The sequence below is a fragment of the Drosophila navojoa genome, chromosome X (assembly GCF_054131105.1).
Source record: "Drosophila navojoa isolate 15081-1374.11 chromosome X, UAZ_NAV_1.0, whole genome shotgun sequence".
Lineage (NCBI taxonomy): Eukaryota > Metazoa > Arthropoda > Insecta > Diptera > Drosophilidae > Drosophila > Drosophila navojoa.
In genome coordinates, this window is record NC_142895.1 from 7,670,775 (window position 1) to 7,696,027 (window position 25,253).

At 41.1% G+C, this 25,253-nt stretch overlaps 2 protein-coding genes across 4 annotated transcripts in view; one reads left to right on the plus strand and one right to left on the minus strand.

Moving 5' to 3' along the window:
- The window catches only part of Tbh (Tyramine beta hydroxylase), a 41,806-nt gene extending 22,973 nt beyond the window's left edge, over window positions 1-18,833 (plus strand). For all 3 annotated transcript variants that reach the window (XM_089263758.1, XM_089263760.1, XM_089263757.1), the window contains exons 3-8: window positions 12,100-12,458; window positions 12,535-12,686; window positions 12,754-13,145; window positions 14,729-15,078; window positions 15,156-15,343; window positions 16,754-18,833. In XM_089263758.1, the coding sequence (XP_089119884.1) occupies window positions 12,100-12,458; window positions 12,535-12,686; window positions 12,754-13,145; window positions 14,729-15,078; window positions 15,156-15,343; window positions 16,754-17,054 (1,742 nt within the window). In that variant the 3' untranslated portion in view covers window positions 17,055-18,833. The remainder of the gene's footprint in view (window positions 1-12,099; window positions 12,459-12,534; window positions 12,687-12,753; window positions 13,146-14,728; window positions 15,079-15,155; window positions 15,344-16,753) is intronic.
- Window positions 18,834-20,850: 2,017 nt separating this feature from the next.
- LOC115564916 (uncharacterized) lies at window positions 20,851-22,618 on the minus strand. The gene is made up of 2 exons (XM_030389757.2): window positions 21,499-22,618; window positions 20,851-21,406 (listed from the first exon to the last, which is right to left on the minus strand). The coding sequence occupies exons 1-2, from the start codon at window positions 22,585-22,587 to the stop codon at window positions 21,179-21,181; spliced, it is 1,317 nt and encodes a 438-aa protein (XP_030245617.1). The 5' UTR covers window positions 22,588-22,618; the 3' UTR covers window positions 20,851-21,178.
- Window positions 22,619-25,253: the final 2,635 nt, after the last annotated feature.

Consider the following 25,253-nt stretch of genomic DNA (forward strand, 5'->3'; position numbering starts at 1 on the left):
CGCATCAGTTCACCATTGCAGCTGGTCACAGTGCACAGCGCAGCGCAGCGCACACAGATTACAGGCGGCCAAAGTGTTGCCAAACTAATGCAATTTAAATATTTATCGATATGTGTATTTAGTGTCGAAAATCGATCAAAATGCCGAAATGAAATGTTTCGGCATAATGGTAAAGGCATGCCACAAAGCCAGCTAGGCATAGATTGGCATAAACCTAGAAGCGTTTGGTGCCCATGAAAGTTATCGATAGTCCGGCTCATGGCCTGAAACATCTTTGTGCCTATAGCTGGGACTCTAATATCACCTATTTTGTATTGTAGCAGAATTCAAGTTGATTGTTGTTTTTCTTATTTTAGTAATCGATTTTAGATTAAAGAATTATCGATATTTATTTGTGTAAAGCAGAGAATGGCACGTGTTAAATCGATAAATGAATTTGAGCGGAAATCTTAATCTTTCATATTAAGCTAATTAGACTTTAACGTACGGTACGGCTTAGTTATACAAATTTTTAATCGAAAAACTATCGATATACGATAGCATACCCATAGTCAATATTCAATAGTTGTTCAACTGGATTTTTCAATCAAGCTTTTTAGCAACAGCTGATGATTTTAATAATAAGTATCGATATATAAGTATCGTTATATGTGCTATGATTATTACCATTTTTTTTAAACATGATCGCAAAATAATCTCTAGCTATCGGTAATATCTTATAGTTGCGCTCCAAATCTGGTATCTCAAAATTCTGATGGACAGAAATTGGTGCATTAAAAATCGATAACTATCGATCTTATCTACAAGCTGGGATCCATTTCTGTTTCGTTAGCAACTTTTTATAATTTTCGTGCTCTCAGTAGATTATGCTTAATATTATGGACAAAATTTAGTGCATTAGAAATCGATAATTATCGATAGGTATCATACAGCTTACTGCATTACCTTGGCAAAGGTATTCTTTCTAACTTTGACCGTGATTTTAAATCTGACTAAATTTCATTGCCAATAAACAAACGCCGAGCAGCATATCGATATTTATTTGCATTAAAGCCGGCCTCGACTTTAATTGGATAATTTCTCATTTTGCTCTCGCTTGTTTCGCACAAATGAAATCCCAGCGCACATGACGTCGACTTCTCATCGAACAGCAAACATTCCGTAGCCCTATCCCTATACTGTTTCGCCTCTAAATTGAACCAGTCCGTCGCACCTTCCACGGCTACGGCTACGGCTACAGCTACGGCTCTGTGGAGTTGAATTCTTCTTCTATTTTTGTTTTTTGTTTTTATCAATTTGGCTTCGGGCTATGTGGCTTGCCAGCTCACATTGCGCTGGCTCGTTTCCACAGTTTTGGGCCGGAGCGTGGCCACAAAAACCGCTGGATTTCATTTTTATATACTCATTAGCAAGGTGCGAAGCGGGTATATATGCTGGTTTGCCCATGCCCAATGGCCAGTGGACAGTCTCCAGAGTGTTATGCCTAGATTAATGCGCGCATGTTGAGTCATGAATTACTCAAGATGCCCTCTCAAATTACCTGCCGTTGAGTCGTAATGAGGCATGGGCATTGGGCAGTCGGTGAGGCTCGACTGGGCTGTTTTGCTGTTTCTTCTCTCGCTTCTCTCTTTTTTCGGTACTCATTGGCACACGTGTGCTCGGCGGTAGACGGCCGACGGCCCAGCTGCCGTCACATGGCGTGCTGTGCTGCTGCTGCGTGGTCAGGGAATGGTCAGGGAATGGTCAGAGTCTGGTCAGGCCCTGGCCAGTCTTTATTAGGCTGCGTTTTCCAGTCTCTGTCTTTTTTTTGTTTTTTTGGGCTTCCTGCTGTTTCGCGTGCGCCTTTTAATTTATTTATCGCTGGAGCCGAAGCTGGAGCTGGCGCTGGAGCGGCATAGCCATGGCCACAGCCGGCGCACCGCAACTGGCGGCTACATACGTTTGTTTTTTTTTTTTATTTTTAGCCAGGGTCACGGACTGCAATTGGAGTCGGGGCTGTCAATTTTCGTTGGTTTCTTTTTGTCCAGTTTTGCCTGTTGTTTATGCAGCCGAGTGATGTTAATGGCGGCTCGCATGGCTTGCAAATGACCATACGCACAACACACACACTCACACACTCACACCCACCCACCCACACACACACACAGAGAGAGTAAGCTTAATGTGTGCATTCGTTGCACGGCTCTTGGCACGGATCACAGCTGTCCAAAATGTGAGCAATTTAACTTGATTTATATGCGAGCATACGCTAATGTGTTACTCAAGTCCTCCACATGGTAGATACATGTGCAATAATCAATTAAAATTTGACCATGCTGTAATAGGTTTTTCCTGTTTGCTTAACGCTCATTGAATAATTGAAGAGAGAAGCGCCGTTCGCTGTTCGATTTTAGCACAGAGCGAATTATTATTATTTTTTTTTTTTTTTATAATATATGAATGTTTCTCTCTGTCACTTTAATTATGGCAAGAGTATTTTAGTAGAGAAGTTATTTTTTTTTTGCTTCTCTTTCTGCTCTACTCTCTAATTAAGCACTTTTAATTGTGACTTTCAGCATTTCTTTCAGCTTGTTACTCCATTGTTATATGATCCCTTGCTTCATTTTGTTTACTTTACTCATCATGTGCTCGCCCTTTTCATTGAAGAATTTTAGCTTTTTGCTCCTCTGCTGGCTTCCATTTTCTGGCTCTATTCCTCTAATCAAACACATCGGATATGTGACATCCATTCAGGTTTTGCTGCTCTCTTTTCCTCTCTTTTTTCTGTTTGCTTATTGAACTTCATCAGTCGCTTCTTGCCTCACTTGTTCGCTTGACTGCTTGATAAAGCTGGGTTTCGTCCATTATTCAGAATTTAACTTTATCTCTTGCCTGGCATCTCAATTTTCGTCGGTCAACTTAGTTTTTACTCAAGTGCTAAGCAAAGCTTCTCGCTTTACTTTTTACTCTGCTTTTTATGAAAAATTCTAACTTTCAAGTTCTCGTAATATTTAAGTTGTAGGAACTTTTTGCTTGGCGCAGCTAATTGCTTCTCTCTGCTGAGTTTTACTTTCCCACTCTTATAGATATGCATAGATGTAATAGTGCTTATGCTTTTCCTGTTACCTTCTTCCTGCTGAGCTTCCCTTTCCCAATTCCTTTCGTTTATTTGATTGACAAGGATGTAACAATGCTTATCCCATAACTTATCACAGCGCTTCTCGCTTCTCTCGTCTTCGCCTCAGTGTAGTCTTTGCGCTCCTCTTCGCTTCTTCCTGCTGAGTTTTCCCTTACCGACTCCGCTCTTTTATTTGATTGTCAAAGATGTAACAATGCTTATCCCATAACTTATCACGGCGCTTCTCGCCTCCCTCGCCCCCTGCATTGTCTTGGCCTTTGTGTAGGCATTGCAAGCTGCATCGACTGACAGTGTCGAGAGCTTCAATATATTTTCCTTGGCTCTTCAGCTAAGACCTGTCGACTTGAGGGCCCATTACTCAAAAATGTCAAAGCCAAGTGGTGAGCGCCAGGGGAAACGGCGCAGCACTTGGCGCAGCAATTATATTAACCTGCCCATGAAACGTGAGCTCGTTTAAGGCAGTCCATCAAAGGGACCAACGGCTTCAATGCCAATGTATGAAGATCTATATAGATATGTATGTATCTCTATATATGTATATATGTGTATATAGCAGCTGATTTATGTAACCATCGGCCACAATAAATCCTCAATAATTTATAGAGTTGGGCGACCGCAACATTGACCCTCGAACGAAAGCAAAATTTTGTACAAATATTTGTCTCAATCAAGCGAAAAACCATGCCAAAAGTGTGGGAACAATTTACGCCATGCCACGCCCCCGCACCGCTCGAATGTGACAAGAAGCGGACAACAGGGCAGTCAATTTATATTAAGAGACTTTCAGCGTAGCCCTCGCCAGCAGCAGCAGCAGCAGCAGCAGCAGTCGGTGGACAAGGCAATCGGAATGGAGCAAAGCGCTAAAAAGGGAATTCAATAAAACATTCAGCGAATGGACGGAGTGGGAGGGAGAGAGGATGTGGGGGCACGTTAAGGGCAGCTCAGTGCTGAACTTAGGTTGTTCCCCAGATGCCAGCACTTGAGCAGAACGAAAACAGTGCGAGTGAGAGAGAGAGAGAGAGAGAGGGAGGGAGAGAGAAAACAGCTGAAGGCATCGAGAGCGATAGGGTTTAAGCAATTGAAGATTTGTGCAGCTAAGTTAGAGTAATTCCGTTCAACTGGTTGGGATTATGCACGGCGTTTATACAAATACTCCAAATATTTTCTAAAGCATGTTGGCCCACTTCGAGGCTGAGAGTGATAGAGCGAGAAAGAGTGAGGGAGTGAGAGAGAGAGAGAGAGCAAAAAATATTTGTACTCGCATGCAGCGCATAATAAGAAAATTCCTGTACGGCTTGGCATGCCAAATGCTCATCATCCAGCCAAGCTGTAGTCCATGAGTCGGCCGTCTCTTTCTGCCACTCTAGCGTTCTCTGTCTGGCACACTCATTCACTTTCTCAAAATGGTAAAAACGCTCAACTATGCAGCCAACAACTCGGCATCGCATTCACGTACTACATTGAGGCTAACCGCCAACACTACAAACAACGCGGAATGTCATAAACTCATACTCTTATAGCCAGCAGGACACACTCGCACACACATGGCTATAAACATGCTTACACACACACACTCCTATACACCTCAAAGCCAAGTCAAAAGCTGACTTTCAAGTTCAACGTCAAAATAAGAAAAAAAAAAAAAAAAAACTGAAAGTTTTTCATGATTTCAAATAGGCAATGTGCAGGCATAGCATAGGCTATATTGACTAAAGGGTGTTTTTGTTGGCTAACTAGGGTGCTAGTATAGGGTGCTCAGGGAATGCTCTAGAGCTACGATGCCCTAAAATTAATGAGCTAACTGACGTCAGCTATCAGACTAATTTGAAAGAAAATGCATTTTATAAACAATTTTTGAGCTAACTTTGAAGATTATACATATACTGTAAGATATATAATATCTTAGTATAGTATCTATTGACTATCTGGAACTAAAGAAAAATTCTCATAGTATAATTGATATACAAATTATGGATGTATAATATATTAATCAACATATAGTATATCTGCGAGATGTATATGTATGTGTATGTACACTCGGAGTGTTTCTTAAATCTATTTTCCTTCAGTCTATACATAGTATCTACATATACTATAAGATATATAAATTATTTATAATATCTTAGTATAGTGTCTATATATATATCTCTCTCTAGTATAGTATCTATATAGTATATATACATTATTTATAATATCTTAGTATAGTGTCTATATGTGTATATCTCTAGTATAGTATATGGTATATATACTATCTGTAACTAAGTACAAATTCTCATGGAGTATTTGGTATACAAACTTATGGATGTATAATACCTTTAATCAACATATAGTATATCTGAGAGATGTATATGTATGTATGTACATATGCATATGTACACTCGGAATATATCGTAAATCTATTTACCTTCAGTCTATATATTCGACATATGCATATAGACGTACATGCTTCTATTATTTCTTAGAGCTTATCTCCGTTCATATGTCATGCAAATGAATTGCTCTGTTTTCTGCACTCAGTTCTCTAGCTCTAATTGAAATGTTCTTCCATATATTTTTCTTCTAACTAACAGTTCGCGTTACAAGCTAGCTAACCTCGATTAATAATAAAGTTTTTCAATTAAAGCAAATCTATTTCACACATTTACGGCAAGGTAACTGCAATTCGATGCCACAAACTACAAAAACTATTTCAACTTGGTTTTGATGCGCTGCCAGCATTGAAATGATGATGGAGTATATTTGCTTAGGTCAAGGCATGTTACAGACAGATAAGGAGAGAGAGTGAGAGAGACAGAGAGAGAGAGAGAAATAGAGAGAGAGAGAGCGAGAGAGCAAGTGGGAGAGATAGAGAGACAGATAGAGAGAGAGAGAGAGAGAGAGAGCGATTTAGTAGATCAGAATTCATAGAAGTACAAGTATATGATGTATGATATATGTATAATGTATGTATGATGTAAGTATGATGTGTGTATGATGTATGTATGATGTAAGTATGATGTGTGTATGATGTATGCATGATGTAAGTATGATTTATGTATAAAGTATGTATGATATATGTATGATGTATGTATGATGTATGTATGATGTATGTATGATGTATGTATGATGTATGTATGATGTATATATGATGTATGTATGATGTATGTATGATGTATGTATGATTTATGTATAAAGTATGCATGATGTATGTATGATGTATGTATAATATATGTATGATGTATGCATGATGTATGTATGATGTATTTATGATGTATGATTCATGGGGGTATCTATCTATTCCTAGAGTCATAGATGGATATAAACGTAATGCTATAGCTAGCAGCTAGTCACATCTTACCGGGTATTCATGAGCTGGGCATACTCCACCAAAACATAGTATATATATATATTCCTTTTCTTTTTTTGTTTATTGGTATTTTGAGCTGAGGGCCAAGGAGCAGTCAAGCAAATGCAATAAACTCGGAACAAGTTTATTAAATTTACAGTTATGTGTGCAATGTATTGCTGCTGCTGTTGTTGTTATTGTTGTTGTTGTTGTTGTAGCTTAAATTGCCGACGGGATAAAAGCTGTTAAGTGTGAATGAAAATGCAATTGAAAAGTTAAGACAAAGCAATCGAGAATAAAGCAATTGAAAAGTGAGGCAAAAAAAATGTTGGAGCAAAAGAGAAAAGTAGTAGGAAAATCTAGTAGGTGTCTGGCAAACGTTTTTCCCCGATAGTTTTTCTCAATTTTCGTACCTGGTTCTATTTGATTTTTCTTTGGGACTTTAGCTGAAAAGTAGGCAACACACAAATCGAATTTCCAGAAAATTAAAACTTTTTGCCCTGCGTCTTCAATGTGGAAAATGTCAGCTAACTGGGTGCTAGGGCGTGTATGTGTCTCGCTCTCTCTCTCTCTCTCTGTCTCTGATTTGAGATTAAACATCTGAATTGCTTAGATTTCATTTAAAAGATACTCACCTGCGCTTATTGGACTGTCACACAGCAGCTCAGCTCAAAAGTAGGCTACAAAGAGAGTCGAGTCACTTAATAATGAATGAATACAAATGTTAGGGCGTATATGAGTGCACATGATTATACATATATACGTATATATGGCCCATATATATTTGGCCTAGATTTAGATCAAGATCCAGACATCAAGCAAATTGAACAATTTAAATATGCAAAATCTGAGAAAGAACTGCATTTAATTAGATTATTAAAAGATAATTTGCGTTTCTTCTTGTTACTTTTAAAATGAGAATTTTATATATAACATATTAATAGCCTTAGAGGACAGATTTTATAATTAAATTTCTGTGTTCTTTATAAAAAAAAAGCATTAAGTAACAAGTAAGAAAGTAGTAGACGAGTGCTACTGACTGCAGAATACTTATTCCCAATAAAAAATTTGCTGAGAAAGATTTTTTTTTTATTTATTTATCATTCTTTTTGCAGTCCTATAGAGCAGATCAATAATACCTTATTCGAACACCTTCGAACTTTGAACTAGAACTAAGCTGAGCGTGAAAATATAAGTTTTGGTCAGTTTTTTTCCACGTGTCTTTGAAGATCTGGTGCTTATATCAACTCCACAAAAACAGTTATTTTCCGACAGGGTATTTTCCGATTCTACAATCCTCGAAAGACACGTGGGGAATAATAACTCAATTATCTAATTTTTACGCTTCTAGTATAGCTTGTCACGCCTTAAAATGGGCGTAAATCTTCAATATTGAGTTATCAGCGAGTATTCCAAATCTCAACTCTCTGACACTCGATTTCTGATATACTGCCAAAAAGACAACGTTCCCATGGGGCGTACTGGGAGAATTTAAGCATTTCATCAGATGAGGCCACCCATGAGTATATACTCTAAATTTAAGGTCTGGCGAAGGCAGCCATTGCACAAGACCAATATACTCATATAAATGTCATGAATTAGTATAGCTGGAATGATATACAAAGTGTTCAACATTAATGGAGGACGATGAAGGGCGCACTATTCTGATGAAGCGCAATACCCAAGAGCTCAACTCAACTATAAATTTCTGCATATTATGTATATTAAGCTCCCTCTCCCGCTCTCTCTCTCTTCCCTTCCCCTCTAAAATGTATACATTATCCAGCTACTGATTGGAATTGTTATGCATAGCAAAATCCGAGAATATTTCAGTTGAGCTATCTTCAATAATTATGTAGATTCAGTTAATATGCTCAGCATTTGCATAATACAAACTCAACTCGGAATGTATTATGTATCGAGAGCCAATGCAATCATATATGTGATAACAAATTGTGAATATTTTTCAGTTATTCGAAAGTTAAGCGAATAATAAATTGAACAGATAAAGAGGAGAGCCGAGATGCAGATGGAGAGGGAGATGGAGGTGGGAATGGAGGCAGAGGAAACTGAACAATGAGCGCAATTTGTTGTCTATAAGCGTTGTTATTTCCACTTGAGTGAGACGACAATGCCACTGAGTAGAAGGAAAACAAGAAGAAGAAGAAGTAGCATTTGCCAAATGGAAATTCAGTGTGAGAACACCACGTTTCACTCTGCTCCCATTTTCCCCTCTATTTTTTGCTACTTTTTTCCACTTTTTCCACATTTTTTGTTTGCGGTTGTAAAACAAACAGAAACGAGTTGGCGCGGACACCGTTTGGCAAATGATATATGTGAGTGCCTCTACCAATGCTTCTGGTTGTTGTGCGTGTGTGTATGTGTGTGAGACATATGTAGGATAACAAATCAATTTTAGTGCCAGACATTGCAGAGCAAAGGCAACACACTCACTGGAACTACACCTCAGCGCTGGACTTCGTCTCTGCTGGGCGCACAAATTACTTCCGCTGTGCCAGTCTCTAGAGATGGCACTTTGAATTGAATCTTTGAACTGACAGCTTACAAAATTGTTTCAGATATTGTAATTCATATATCATAGATAGCCGAAGCTGTCAGAGCTGGATTTGCGAATTATTTTGTAAACTATGAAATTGGCTGGCCACAGGGAAACACAAAGAGCTAGCAAATTATTTGAAGTGACTCCTTCGAGAACCTTTTTGGAATGCAGACTCTAGAGTCTCCACACTCTTTATACGAATGTGGTGAATTGATTGGCAAATTTAACTTAGAGGGAACTTTCTGAATTTGGTTTCCTAGACTTGAAGCAGAGTTGCCTTTTTGACTAAGAAGCTCACAATGTGTGCTTCAGCTGATTCTCTGTCTATAAATCTATATTCAGGTCTAAAGAGCTCTTAGCTGATTATCAGTCTATTCCGAATAGATCTTTAAGCTTAATCTATAATCTACAAATTTATCTTTTTTGATCTATCTAGTCAAATCTACTCTACCTAGTGTATCTTATTGATCTAGTCTACCTAGCTTATTTAGTCCATCTAGTCTATCCAGTCTAATCTAGTCTATCCAGTCAATATTTTTCGATTTATTCTATCTAGCCTACCTAATCTATCTAGTTTATCTAGTCTATTTGGTCTATTGAGTATAATCTACTCTACCTAGTTAATCTACTCTATGTAATATTCCTAATCGAATCTACTCTAAGTCTATCTAGTCTAATCTACTCTATGTAATCTATATATATATATACATAATCTATATAGTAGATCCAGTCTAACCTAGTTAATCTAGTCTAACCTAGTCTATCTAATCTTACCCACTCTATCTAGTCTTTCTAAGGCTATCTAGTCTTTCTAAGTCTATCTAGTCTATCTAGTCTATCTTGTCTATCTAGCCTATCTAGCATATCTAATATATCTAGCCCATCTAGTTTATCAAGTCTAATCTAGTCTATCAAGTTAATATTTTTCGATTTATCCTACCTAGCCTATCTAGCCTATATTGTCTATCTAGTCTATTTAGTATAATATACTCTTTCTAGTTAATCTACTCTATGTTATATCTCTAGTGTAATGTACTCTAAGTATATCTAGTCTAATCTACTTCTAATCTTTCTAGCCTATCTCGTCTATCTAGTCTATCTAGTCTATCTAGCCTATCTAGCCTATATAGTATATCTGGTATATCTAGTAAATCTAGTCTATCTAGTCTATCTAGTCTATGTAGCCTATCTAGCCTATATGGTATATCTAGTATATCTAGTCTATCTAGTCTATCTAGTCTATCTAGTCTATCTAGCCTATCTAGTCTATCTATTCTATCTAGTCTAATCCACTCAATCTGATCTATCTAATTTATCTAGTCTATCTAGCCTACCTAGTGTATTTAATCTATCTAGTCTAAGCTAGTTTACCCTCTGTAATCTACTCCATCTAGTCCACCCAAATTCACTTCGCTTTCAATTTAGACCAATGCATACCTGGTCATAATCAACATAGTTGCCCAACAGCTCGTGGCGCACACTTCAGTTGAGTAAAAAAGTATTTGAAGAGCAAGCAGTTGGGGAGGAAACGAGATTCGTCAGCGTAAAAAAGGCAATGGACAGTGGTAGCTGCAGCAACAGCTCCATTCACAGCTCCAGTTCCATGGCGAGGTCCGCTTTCGATGCTCAGCTCTGGGCTGTGTGCTCTGGGCACTCGGTTCTTCGTTTATCTCAATAAATTCAGTGGCGAAACGCAGCGAATCGCTGTCACTTTTGATTGTAATCGAGTGTTTGCAGCGTCGCTTTTTGCACTCCATGTGGCTGGCAGTCCAGCGGCAGCCGTCGGCGGCTCCATGCCACACAACACTGTCCATGCTCGCTGTCAAACAGTTTGATATACTTTTGCAAACTACGTTTATACGATATCCATGCTGTGTCTATCTCTGTGTGTGTGTGCGTGTGTGTGTGTGTGCTTGCCAATTGGATTTGACATTTTATTGGGTTTTCTTTCTCGTTACTGCCGCTCCACTGAGTCGCAGCTCCCTTTGGCCGCCTCCGACCCGGGTCCGGCTTGGTTGAGATGCTGTTGTCGTTGTAATTGATGTTCGGTTGCCTGGCCGAGAGTCCTTTGGTAACATAAATCTAATGACCTGAGCTACGCATACAGCTGCACCGGACTCGGCTGCGGTTCGAAGTCGAGAAGATAACATTCAGCCTGAAAGATTGAATTCCTTTGCCGTGCTTCCTTGCCTTGACTTGTCCAGCCAGGCCATGGCTTGGCTTACGTTTATTTTTGTTTCCTTTTTATACAATATATATATTTTTTTTATTCTCTTCTTTTTTTGTTTTTGGTAATTAGTGCAGAGGCAACTTGATTATCTTGGCTTGTACTACAAGTTCGCCCCGGACCGACCCACTTCAGGACGGGGCCAGCGCACGTAATTGTGCTCGTATTGCAATCATTCATTTTGAGCTTGTTATAAAATAGCAAAAAAGCAAAAGGCCATAGTCAAATAACAGACAACTGGGCGGGCAGTGGGCGAGGCAGGCCTTAAGAATGTTTTTTTTTTTTCTATTTTCTTTCTTGCTCACTGAGAAACTAAATAAACAGAGGCTTGTGCCCAGCAGATGTAGCTGTAGATGAAGACCATCATTAGCTATTTATGTGAAGTAATTTGGGACTCTGTGCGAATCGAGGAGATTGTTGAACTAGCAGCTCAAGTCATTAACTATTGCTTAATATAAGAACTACATGGAGAGGCTAGAATTCCTCAAGTTCAATGGTCCTTAAAAACTCTTTGGTTAGGTACAAATATTCAGCCCTTATATCTTAGGGTCTTAGAGCTTTGGGTTCTGGGGATACCCAGGAGAAATCCTGATCTGCAAGTTATAAGGGTTTTATATAATACAATCATAGAGCCTATGTTCTATATGATACCCTGAAGAGATACTACTACCACTAAATAATACTACTATACAGACATTAGATCATAAGGTCTTACGGGCTTGGGTCGTGAGCATACTAAGGTTCACTTGTCTTACGCAAAATATAAAGGCCTACAGACTTTGGCTCTGAGAGTCTACGGTACTCGGGCTACCTAGTTTCATAGAAGACTTTTGCCTTACTTAATGTTGCTCCTTTTCTCTATTTTGCAGGTCTCTCGGACACAAAGCTTCATGAAATCTTTCTGGATGACAAGGAGATCAAGCTGAGCTGGATGGTTGACTGGTATAAGCAGGAGGTGCTCTTCCATTTGCAGAATGCGTTCAATGAGCAGCATCGCTGGTTCTATTTGGGCTTTTCGAAGCGGGGCGGCTTGGCCGATGCCGATATTTGTTTCTTTGAGAATCAGAATGGCTTCTTCAATGTGGTCACCGACACCTACACCAGTCCCGATGGTCATTGGGTGCGCAAGGACTATCAGCAGGACTGCGAGGTCTTCAAAATGGACGAATTCACGCTGGCCTTCAAGCGCAAGTTCGATACCTGCGATCCGCTCGATCTGCGATTGCATGTAGGTGGACTGTCATACTTTCAATTTGGCAAACTCTCTGCTATATGTGCTGTCCTGCTCTGTGTGTGCTTTGCAGGAGGGCACCATGTACGTGGTTTGGGCACGCGGCGAATCGGAGCTCGCTCTGGAGGATCATCAGTTCGCGTTGCCCAATGTGACGGCTCCACACGAGGCGGGTCTTAAGATGTTGCAGCTGCTGCGCGCCGACAAGATCCTCATTCCCGAAACGTAAGTGTGGCGGGGCCTCTCTTTAGCCTGGAGGGGTATGGGTCTTACGCTCTTGGCTATTCCTCAGCGACTTGGAACTAATCGAAATCACGCTGGAGCAAGCGCCGGTGCCCACACAAGAGACCACCTACTGGTGCCATGTGCAGCGTCTGGATGACTTTGTCAAGAATCGCATGCATATCGTGCAGTTCGAGCCAATCATCAAGTCGCCCGGCATTGTGCACCACATGGAGATCTTCCACTGCGAAACGGACGAGCATGTTGAGATTCCACTCTACAACGGCGACTGCGAACAGCTGCCCCCGGCGGCGAAGGTCTGCTCCAAGGTAATGGCACTGTGGGCCATGGGCGCCAGCACCTTTACGTATCCACCAGAAGCCGGCCTGCCGATCGGTGGCCCCGGCTTTAATCCCTATGTGCGGCTCGAGGTGCACTTCAATAATCCAGAGCTACAGGCGGGTGAGTACAGAGAGAAAACTAAAGAGTTTGTGCAGAGATCTGAAGAATATAATGGAGGAGAAGAGAGTTGAGCTTAATATGGGAATGAAGAGAAAAAGGTATTACAAAAATCAGAAGAATAAAAGGGCTAATCAGAAAAACAATCCTCACGATTTTCATCTGTACTAAAGTATTAAGAACTACAAGGAGAATACAACGGCGAAGTTAAATATTTAAAGAGCAGTAAAGGATTTTAGAAAATCTCGATCAACTTCAAGAAAATCGTTCATGTTTGGATAGTGATATATATGCTTGAAGTAGAAGCGTAGAGTCTAGATCAAACACCTTTAGTCTTTCTTTGTTTTATAGATAAGTTAAAGTTGATTAAATTTTAGTTAAATCGATTCCAGATCAGGGAAAAAAACAGCTTCAAAAATATAAATAATTTATCAAAAATGGAATAAAACTAGGAAGTAGAATTTAAAAAAAAATAAAACTAAAAATAAAAATATTAATATTTTAAAATATATCAGGTGAGGGTATATTCTAGTCATGCATCGTCCAACAGATATCTTTGTTTGTTTACCAACAATGTTTCGTTGTTTTTCTTGAAAAGAGAAGAAGAAGCTGAAAGTGGCAAGAATGTGTTCGCACTGACAATGTCAATTTACCAGGGGTAATTCGATTTAGATGATTGTTGAGCTGCTGCTTTTGTGCGTTCCTCACGTCTACTTTTTTTTTTTTAACTCTTTTATAAGAGTATAGAAAAACAGCTATGTATATATGTGCGCTATATAGACATACATTTGGGTGTATGCATAGGGCTGATTTCATTAAAACTTTTGTATAAATAACAGCAAGAGGGAGTGACTGTGACTGTGACTGTGACTGTGTGGGTGTCTGTGACTGCTACAATCCGCTGAGCTGAAGCAAAATGTCATTATTGCTGCTTGAAGTGTCCTTGTGTCCCCTTATATCCTTACACATCCTTGTCGATGGCCTCATCTAGCGCAATGCATGGCCACACAGCATACTCACTGAACCACTCAGCCCAATGTCTTACTCACCGTGTGTGGCTCTCTCTCTGTGTGAGTGTGTGTGGGTGTGTCAGCTAGAGATGAGTCGAATTTCAAATAACATGAGCACTAATAATAATTTTCTCTTAATTTATTTTTGAGTTATAGACTTGGTTATTTTTACTTTTTTATTTTAATAATGGAATCCGATTATTTTTGAAATCGAAACTCTCCTAATATAATTTTAGATTTCTTTCATTATTAAAAGATCTTATTCATAAATTATTATTATTGAAATTTAATTTTATTGTTATTTTTTTTTTTAATTTTTATATTTATATATAAAATAAGCTATTTTACTACATTTCAATGTGTCACGACCCCCATCATAAGTCACGACGGCGACTCACGCACAATCGAGCACGAGCTCTTATTGTTTTAATGTCATGTGAGCACGAGATGTTGAGTAGTGCCTGTCTCTAGGCATGGGGGGCGTTACGACGGGTCGTGTGTGCATCTTCAACGGAGCCGCTGCTGTCCGTCGTAATTTCTGTGCGCTTGCATTAATATTAATCATACGCCCTGCAGGTCTGATGGACAACTCAGGATTCCGCATTAAATTATCGAAGACGTTGCGGCAATACGATGCTGGCGTCATGGAATTGGGTCTCGAGTATACGGACAAAATGGCGATACCGCCTGGCCAGACGGCCTTCCCACTGAGTGGCTACTGTGTGGCGGACTGTACACGGGCCGCACTGCCAAAGACGGGCATCATCATATTTGGATCGCAGCTGCATACGCATTTGCGCGGCGTTCGCATCCTGACCAGGCACTTCCGGGGCGAACAGGAGCTGCGGGAGATAAATCGCGATGATTACTATTCGCATCACTTCCAGGAGATGCGCACGCTGCACTACAAGCCGCGCGTCCTGCCGGTAAGCATTAAGCTCTTGCTCTCACTCTATATGCAGTGGGTAATCTGCTCTGCATCTTTCTCTCTGTCTCTCTGCAGGGCGATGCACTGGTCACCACCTGCTATTATAATACGCTTGGCACTGCGAATGTCACTCTCGGCGGCTTCTCCATTAGCGATGAAATGTGCGTCAACTATATACACTACTATCCGGCCACCAAGCTGGAGGTGTGCAAGAGCTCTGTTTCGGAGGAGACACTCGAGGATTACTTTATCTATATGAAGCGGTAAGCGGATGAAATGCGGGCGTGCTTAATGTTTCAATTAAGACGGAGGGGGAGCAAAGCGATGGAGTTAACAGCAGGAGCTGGAGGGTAGAAGTGGGGTCGTAGACTTCCCCTTTAGCGGAAACTGAGCGAGTTGAGAGACCAGCGGGAACGCAACCTAATGGCAGTTTCTCATCTATCTCTCTCTCTCACACACACTCTTTCTCTCTCTCTCTGTCTGTTCGTTCTTCCATCAAAGGCAAAAGTTTGGCATTCCGGCATTTGTTGCGGCTCCGGTTTGCGGCTGCCGCGCTTTAAGCGTATTCATAACGGAAATGTCTTCAGCTTCCTGTTCATCCGCCCATTCGCCCATTCGCCCATCCGCCCTTACGCTCTTCCGTTCGTCTGTCCGTCCCGTTCGCGCTTTCCAAGGTGCACGCTAATTGCCAGCGTTAATGGGCCCAGGCCTAAACTGGCGAAGGCCTTGAAGGCGCGTCGCATTGTTAGCTGTTTGTGCTGTTTGTGAAGCCAGCGTCAAAAGAAAAGTAAAAACTCATCTTCGCTTTATTTTTGAACATTAGATTAGAGACTTGCGAGACTTGTGCAACTTGCGAGACTTTTTCGGCAGCCGAAAAATTGGGTTCAAGCCTCGTGCCGGCACACAAAGGCCGCCTGATTGAATGGGAGAATGAGAGAACTTATGAAAATTTACGTAGCACAAAAAGGTAAAATCCGTAGGTGTCTGCCAGCTGTGACGGGCACAAGAAAAGCTTAGCCAAAATAGGCAGCCTTTATAGCTGGGAAACAAAGGGATAGCTTGATATATATAGAGTCGCCTTTAAAAGGCTGAAAATCGCTTGTCGACTTCTCATGCAAAGGGCCTGAGCAATGCACCCAAAATAAGGCGGTAAAGTTTAAAGTAAGTTGAAATTGGAAGGTATCCAAAAGTGTTTCATTCCCATTCCATTCCAATGTTTGTAAAACAAATTAACATGAAGAGGGTACAAAATTCAAAGTGAATTGGAAAGTGTAAAGCTAAAAGTGTTTCATTTCCATTTCATTCCAGCGTGTGTTCTATGTCTTAAATAGTCGATTTCAATTCCTTCATATCATCTGGTCTTTAACTGGGTTTACTTCACAGAGGTCTACCTATTTGCCCTTGTTTCATTCCACTGTTCCAGTTTATGTTTTGGGTATATGTATCTATGCCTCAATTATCCCTTTTCTATTACAACATATTCAGCATCCTCCTTTGAGTTTGTTTCATTCCATCGTTCCATATTTTTGCTACCTATTCTGAGTGCTAATTTATCAGATTTGACGACGGAATGAGGTCCAAATGAAAATTCCTCATTTCGTTCAGTCCTGGACATTAAAATTCCTCTCTCTCTCTCTCTCTTTCTCCCTCTCACCCTCTCTCCGTGTATCTAGAAAGGAGCACCAGCATGGCATACACTTGAACGGAGCACGTTCGGCGAATTATCGGACTATCGAATGGACCCAGCCGCATGTGGACCAATTATATACGATGTACATCCAGGAGCCGCTCAGCATGCAGTGCAACCGATCCGATGGCCAGCGCTTTGAGGGGCACAATTGGGAGGGCGTGCCACCGACGCCAGTCCAAATCAAAATACCCATCCATCGCAAGCTCTGCCCCAACTACAATCCGCTATGGCTGAAGCCACTCGAGAAGGGCGAGTGCGATTTGCTGGGCGAGTGCATCTACTAGGCAATGAGCAATGAGCACGGCCAACGGATACGGAATTCCAATTACGTATTTCGGCAAATGGGGGCGGGGCATGCACATGGCACACACACACACACATACAGACACACTCGCACGCACGCACACACATACTCAACACATACACATGCATGCTTTTGGCAACGGGTTTGTAAGGTTCTCTCTAAATGTTTTTTGTTTCTTGTTGTTCTTTTTTTTTACAGTTTTGTTCACGTTTATATGGTAGCATATGATGATTGTCATCAAGAACATCAACATCAACGCTTATTGTCAATTGAAATGGCAAAGACAAAAGGCTAACGGGTGGCAAGCGGACAAGGGGGCGGTGCGGGTACGGGTACATCGTCGGGTGTTTGGCAACAAAAAAAAAAAACTTTCTTTAAATAACTAATGAATTGTTGGCCTTTGAAATTTGCCGACCGAGCTGCTGGCCCCGGCTTCAACCGGCAAATGACACAAAGGGAAAATGTAAAAGAAATGTGGCAAAAGCAAAGAAAAGAAAAGAGAAGAAATGAAACAAAACAAAATAAACGAAATGCCGTAAGGAAAATAAATGGAGAAGCTGTCGCAGTCGCAGTCGCAGTCGCAGTCGCCGTCGCCGTCGCCGTCGCTGCTGCCACAAAGGCAAGCGGCAGCTCGCTCGGGGCCACGGACTGAAACAGTTTTCAATGCAAGCCGACGGCCCTGTTTATACAATATAAATGAGTCAACTTTTGAGCCTGTCGAAACGCGTGTAAGATAAAAAGGCTGCCCAGTCCACCTAAAGCCGTCCGTCCACCTGGCCAGACCCAGCCCACGCGGCAGCTATCAACCAGCTCTAATTGCCCGACATCAAGTCAAGTCAAGTGTCCGGCACTTGCAGCCGCACTTGCTCTTCCTTTGCCATTTCGATTTCGATTTCTTGTTTGGATAGCCAACAGCCAGGCATGTGTCCAAAGCAATTGTCGACGATTATCGATAGCAAGCACTTATCGATCTTCGATTTAAGTGTATCAGAGTTTATTTAGAGTTTCAGCTGGAGAAGAGAGGAATGTGAATGAATGAGATGAATGGACTGGAACGAGCACAGTAGAGAATATTTAGAAAGGTGTATAAGAATACGAGTAGAGGTGTGTATAAGATCCTAGATCGAATGAAATATATAGAAAGGAGTATAAGAGCTGTTAAATCTGAGCAGAAGTGTGAATAAAATCAGTGATTCGACATGAGTAGAAGATCAGCTGAGAATAAGTAGAAAAACGTAGAAGATCTGCTGAGTATGGGTCCGAAGTGAGTCTTAGACCAGTTGAGTATACGTTGAAAGGAGTATAAGACCAGCTATAAGATGTATAAGATCAGCTAATTATAAATTGAAGTAAGTCGACGATAAACTAAGTATGATAAGAAGTGATTTATGATCAACTGAGTACCATTAGAGGCCAGTATAAGATCTGCTGAGTGTGAGCAAACAAGAGAGAGTGTGTATACGAATGGATATAAGATGGGTAGTAGGGAAAAGTATAAAAGTATGACTATGAATACAGCTGAATATGAGCAGGAATTGATGCAGACTCAAATGAGTGCTTATAGGAATGAATACGTACGAGTAAACACCATTGAAAACGTGTAAGCTTTGAGTGCAAATGAATTTACGACAGTGAGAATTTCGACAACTTTTGAGTGCTTTTGACTCTCGTTCACAACTTTCGAGTACTTTAAAGCGCTTGTTGTTGATGTGCTTGATGACAATTTTTTTTTTTTTTTTTTTTTTTTTTTTAATAAAAAGAGAATAAAGAAAACAAAACCGAAAATCACCAAAGATGATAAATATAAATTTGATGTACACAAAATACATATGCAGAAAACATTGAATGGATATGTTTAAGTGTAGCTACATACATATATATTTAAGATGTGATAATTGTTCTACGGCTAAACAAAAACAAAAAGAAAAGAAGAAAACCTATATATGTACTAGATGGAAATTTATATATATAAAAAAAAAGTGGAAACAAAAAAAACTAACCAAAAAAAAAAAAAAAAAAAAAAAAAAGCCCTAAAAAATTATATATATACATATATATTATATATGAAATGAAATGTATACAAAAAGTAACTAATAATAAAGAATGACCACCATACCAGAAGAACATATTCGTTTTATTTGATGGTTGACGACTAATATTTGTATGTATATTTTTAGTTTCATAAATCTTTATCCGTTTAATCTTAGGCTCCCTCATACATACATAGTGCCCAGCGAGGGAATGTAATGAAATGAAACAATGAACCGAATTTAAGGTTGAAAACTTTGAAACGTTTGCTAAAACTTTTCATTTGTTGAAACATTGTTGCTGGCCGTATTTTGGTTTGGTCTGCCCTGTTCCATTCCATTTCGTTCCATGCCATGCTGCAACTGCATATTTTAGCAGTCGATGCAACATTTTAATTGATTTTCAGTTTTGTGCGTCGAAAAGGAGCACCGTTTGCCGTTATGAAAGTATTAAAAACGGTTGCAATCCAATTAAAAGTCTTTTTTTTCTTTTAAACGAAGTCAAACAAAAAATAAAAAAAAACATCACACACACACACACACACAAGCATAGTGAAATATTTTAATATTCATTGCCATACACAAAGCTGAAAAAAAGTGTTGCAAAATATGAAAGGACTTTTTTTTAAAGGCGAAATAATTTCATCATTAGCATTGCTGTGATGCAATAGGGTATATGAACATTAATACATCATATATTCTACCATGCGAGCTCTACGATATTATGATTTTGGAATGTTTATCTATCATATATCTTGAGAATAAGGCTTGAGTGATTATTTCTGTCAGAATTCTTCCCTGTTTATCACTCATTTTTCAAAAATTATTTGTATCTATAATATAATAATATATTATAATAAAAGTCATCAATCTTACCATAGTTCACTTATCTAATTAGCTCACTTTTATATATATATATATATATATATATATATATATATATATATATATATATATATATATATATATATATATATACATATATCGAAACTCTCAATTTATTTATTGTTTTGAGTTATACAGTTATATTCACTTATAGCTGAGTCAATCAATCTACATATCTATAATATTTATCCACATAGCTTTTAATTCGTCTACCTCTCTTGTAGTTCTCTCTCTATGGTTAGGGTATTCCAATCTCGACATCTCGTTCAAGTTTAATTTATTCTGGTTGTTTTACAACCCTCGAACTAAATTGGAATCAGTGCACAGCTATTACGAGCCCCAGATACGTATTTTATATGCACATTTAATCATTGCACTCGCATTTTAAGTGGCCCTGGTACTCCAGTTAAAAGCGAGCTGACTCCACAGAGGGTTAAGTCGCTTTAACGTCATTTTATGACAGATTTTTAGTGGCAATTGCCTCGTAATGCCCCAACTCCCCAAACTATTTTAATTTGAAGTCGTTTTCGGGGCTCAACGATGTTTATCGTAAAGTAGCCGGGCTTCAACTTAACAAGTTCTATAAATGGATTAACAACATAAAAAGCACATAATCAGTTATTAAGCTATAAGTCGTGAGTGCTTCTGACTATCAGATTCATTGTGAAACGAACTCATCGGGTATTAATATTTTTCTATACACTCAATTTGAAGTCTGAGCTAGTTATCAAAGGTATTGAGGGTTATGCAAGTATGTTATGCAAAGCTTTGCCCAACTAGAGCACAGCCAGATTATAATAAATACATACATACACACACACATATTTGCTAATACATATCAATAAAATATATAATACATATCAATAAAATATATAGAATTAATTTATTCAAAATATCAATTTACAACCAAAGGAATATTTATAAAAATTATTCATATGCATAAGATTTAAATTTTTTTCAGTGCACTCAAAGTCGTTTAGCTTCTTATGCATATAGCTTAAAAGCTCCATTAGAATTGTCATTTAAGCAGCTAAGAAGCTTTCAAATGCGTAAGTGTAAGATAAGCGAAGCTTTCGAAAGCTATTTTTAGACACAGCAGAGAGCACGAAGCATGGATCGAGCGTGGCGTTGGTGCGCTCTGCGCTCTGCGCTTTGTTTTCGGTTAACGGCTTCGATGCTGCGCTGTTTATATTCAAGGCTTCAACGTCGGTATCGGCGGCGTCGCTGCTGTCGGCGTTGCTGCCGCTGCCGCTGCCGCTGGAGACGAAAAGTCAACTAGCTTTTGCAGCTGATCCATGCGACAGCAATTGACGACGCCGTACTGAGGCACCAAATGCAGCTGCCCAAAGAGGCTCTCCCGCAGCCAGGGTATCTCAGCACAAATGTCCGCACAGAACGAGCCGAGCTCCGCTACAGAGTACTGCAAGCAAGAGAGAACAGTTAGGGAGAGAGAGAGAGAGTGTGTGTATGAGTGTGTTAAGAGCGTGAGAGCGGGTGCAAGAGCTTGCTTACGTATGGTGAATTGTGTGCGACAACAACAAACTCATCGGCAGTAGTTCCCGTTGGGTGCAGCGCTCGAACATGGGCCCAGATGTGCGCCGGCACAGGCATGCCATTGCCAGCGCTGTCCAGCAGCAGCAGCGAGCGACTGGCATTGCAGCTTTCGGCAATGGGCAGCGTTGCCACGCCCGAAACGCCCAGGCGCACATCAAACTGTCTGCTGCAGGAGGTCCCCGCACCAGGAGCAGGAGCAGCAGCAGCAGCGGCGTCAGTGTAGCCATTGGCGCTGCGCAAAGCGTCCAGCCAGTGCTGCCAATTGCCCGTGCGCAGCGCACGCAGCCAGACAATGCTCAGCATATCGGCGTAGCTGCTCAGCTCTTTGCTCAGCTGCGGCTCCTGCAGCAGGCTGCCGTACTCGAACAGTTTGCCATCGTAGAGTTGGCCCAGCTGCTTCTGATTGCCGACCATCTGCTGGAAATCCGAGTTGGTGGGAAACCGAAAGTATTTGCTCAAGCTGCCCAGATAGGTGTCCAGCTTGAGACGGTCCAGCTCCTGGCCCGTCTGCCGCTCGAGCAGCGCGTTGCGCGGCGCGTACGCCAGGTAGCTGACGAAGCGCGGCCGTGAGGTGCCCAGATCATAGCAGATGCCCAGCTGCTTCACGTCCGGCAGTCCGTTCAGCTTGTAGCCGATGATCAGCGTCATTGCGTCGGCGGCCGGGCAGCCGCGCAGCTGGCGATTGCTTTCGTACAGGGTCTGGGTGAAGCCGCCGCTGCAGTAGACTGTGGCGCTGCTGCGATGCTGTATGATCTGACGTTCGTCCAAATAGATGCCATCATTCGTGCACAGCAGCTCCGCCGTATCCGCATTGATCTTGACCGGCTGGCCGCTGCTCTGCGACACGCTGATACCAGTGGGGCAGTGGAAGGTGATTGACTCGTTCGGCGACAGCTGGATGTCTGTCAATGAGCGCTTCACCACGGCCGTCTTGCTGCCGAACTTCTTCACCACGATCGGCTTCGGCTCCCCGATGCGCAAATCGCAGACAGCCGCAGCGCCCGTCGCGCACAACAGCAACAGCCAAACCGAACGCGTCCGCCACATCTCAGCTCACAATTGGCACTGATCTCTCTACACGAGCCGCGAGCTGGCGTTAGCTTCCCAGCCGACGCTGAGAAACTTGACTCGTGATACGTGATTCACACTCTTTTGGTTTTTTTTGTTTGTTTTGAAGATGCAGAATAAAAAAATGAAATTTGATATGCTATCGACTGCATAATGCTCGTTGAGTATTTGCACAAGTCTCAAGTGATTGAGTCAGCAGGTTTACACCACTAGCCACGCCCCCAAGGGGATGCAGACATATGCTTACCAAATATGTTGTGCTTTTAATTTACAATGTAGAATGATATAGGCAGCTCGTATATCATATAGACAGTTCTTTATATAAAATTTCACGTCTCTAGCACATTGTAGAGTAATATTGCTGTGATAACAGTTATAGTAAGTACTCAGTTGCCACGTTCTTAATGGGTGTATCCGAAGGACTGCGGACAGACGTCTTACGTTCGATTCGATAAACCAACAGAGCGACGGATAGACGGACGGAATGGCTATAGATGGGCGACGAATGGATGATCAGATTCGTGGACAAGGCAGACGGACAGCCGTAAGCATAGGCGGAGAGACAGATCGGTGAACAGACGAACGGATAAATGGATGAACAGGCCAACTTGCAGGCTGGGGCAGAGACGAATGGATAGGCGAATAGATATACCAATGTTTAGACGAACGGATAGACGAACGGATAGAAGATAGAAGACTGGATAGAAGAATGGATAGAAGAATGGATAAACGAATTAATAGACGAATGGTTACACGAACGGATAGACGAACGGATAAACGAATGGATAGACGAACGGATAGACGTACGAACAGATGAACTAGCCACACGGATTAACAGACATTACACAGAACCAATATACTCTTCTCACAGCGCTGAACGAGTATATAAAACAGATGCTAAATTGCCGCAAACAAAAAGTGGAATAAAGAAATGAATAAATACACGAATCAATTGCTGTCATAATAATAGGGGGAATCCCAGCTTGATTGATTGGCTGCTGAACGCGTTTTGCTGGAAAAGCTTTTAATAATTTACTATAAATACTATCGATGATGAGTTCTTAAATGTATGTATGTATTTATTTAACTTAACTGAAAGTTAACATCTTAGATTCCATAGAGAATGTTTGCTCTAATAATACATACATACATATATGTATATACATATAAATACATGACTGCCTCAGCGCCATATAAAGCATAATTTTACTCATATATAAATAATAACTTTCTTAATTGAGAGGATGTCCGAAATGAAGTCCCAAAGGACACACTCCGAGAGAGAGAGAGAGAGGGGGGGAGAGAGAGAGAGACATGACGGCTACGTTCTCTTCGCGCTCGAGAACTTTTCCGGCCTGTTGCTGACATTCAATAGAATTTCCGTCTTTCTTTGCTTTCATTTATTTATTTATATTTTTATTTTGACAATGATCAAACTTTTGGCATATAGTCGGCTTATAGTAAGGCGATTTTCCATTCGATTGGCTGATGGACCGCTGAATATTTGAGTCAGTGCGCAATGCGAGAGATTCCATTAGCGTTATTTGATTAACCACATGAAGGAAGGAAGGAAGCTTCGAGCGCGCTGGATGCCAGGGCAGACAGCAGTCAAGCAGAGCGTGACCAGGACAAAGATTGCGATGCGTGTGTGAGGGAGTGAGTGTGTGAGTGTGTGCGAGTGTGTGTGTGTGTGAGTGAATCAAAATTTGTGGTGCGGCAAAAAGTCAAGTGGCAACACGCGTAACGCAGCGAAACGTTCAAATGAATACGTGAGAAGGCGTTGCAAGGCAGTCAGTCACATACATACATATACTATATACATGTGTGTATGTGTGTGTGTGTGTATGTGTGTGTGTGCATGTAATCGCCTTTTTGGCTGCCTGCCATTGCATTTGCGCACACGCATGCAAAGCACATTTAATCAAGCGACTCGTGGCGCCCTCTACGCTGCCCTTGCCCCTTCTGCTAGAGCCACGCCTCCGCCTCCGTCTCCACCTTCGCCTTTTTGGTTGCCGTATTCAGGATTTGAGTACGCGTGGAAGCGTGGAACGTGGAACTATGCGATGCGTGAGAAACGTGTTGGCACTGCGAGTGTGTGTGTGTGTGGATGTGTATGTGTGGGTGTTAGGAGTTTGGAGGTTCAAGTCTGAAGGTTGGGGGTGTCATCATTACAAGTCTGCCATCATTTTCATTTTCATCAGCATTTGGCTAAAACATTTATCTGCACACCAATCATACACACACACACCCGCACACACATACACATCCTGCTTAATAACAGCATTTAATGTCACAAACTTTTTGATGTGCTCTAATTTATATACAAAAACCAAACCAGACCAAACCAGACAGGCGGAGAACCAACGAGTTGAGACTTTGCGTCCGTGTGACAGTCTGGCAGCACGGCACGGCTGATGCTCTCGTCTGTCTGGCAACGCTGTCAGCTCGTTCATACATACATACATACATAGATGTACGTCTGTCTGTTGACGCGTTGTTGGCTCGTTAAAGAAAATTTGTTTTCACGCTTGATGGCAAATTGGGCGCGATCCACGCCCATATATTACCACATGCCCCTACACTCGGGCATCCCCCTGCGTAAACCTGCCCGCCTCCTGCGACATGCGCCCTGCACTTGACTTTGG

Coding starts and splice junctions, on each gene's coding strand:
- LOC115564916 (XM_030389757.2), bottom strand. CDS start 22,587: ATGTGGCGGACGCGTTCGGTTTGGCTGTTGCTGTTGTGCGCGACGGGC. Junction 21,407..21,498: donor TCGCACACAATTCACCATAC/GTAAGCAAGCTC, acceptor TCTTGCTTGCAG/TACTCTGTAGCGGAGCTCGG.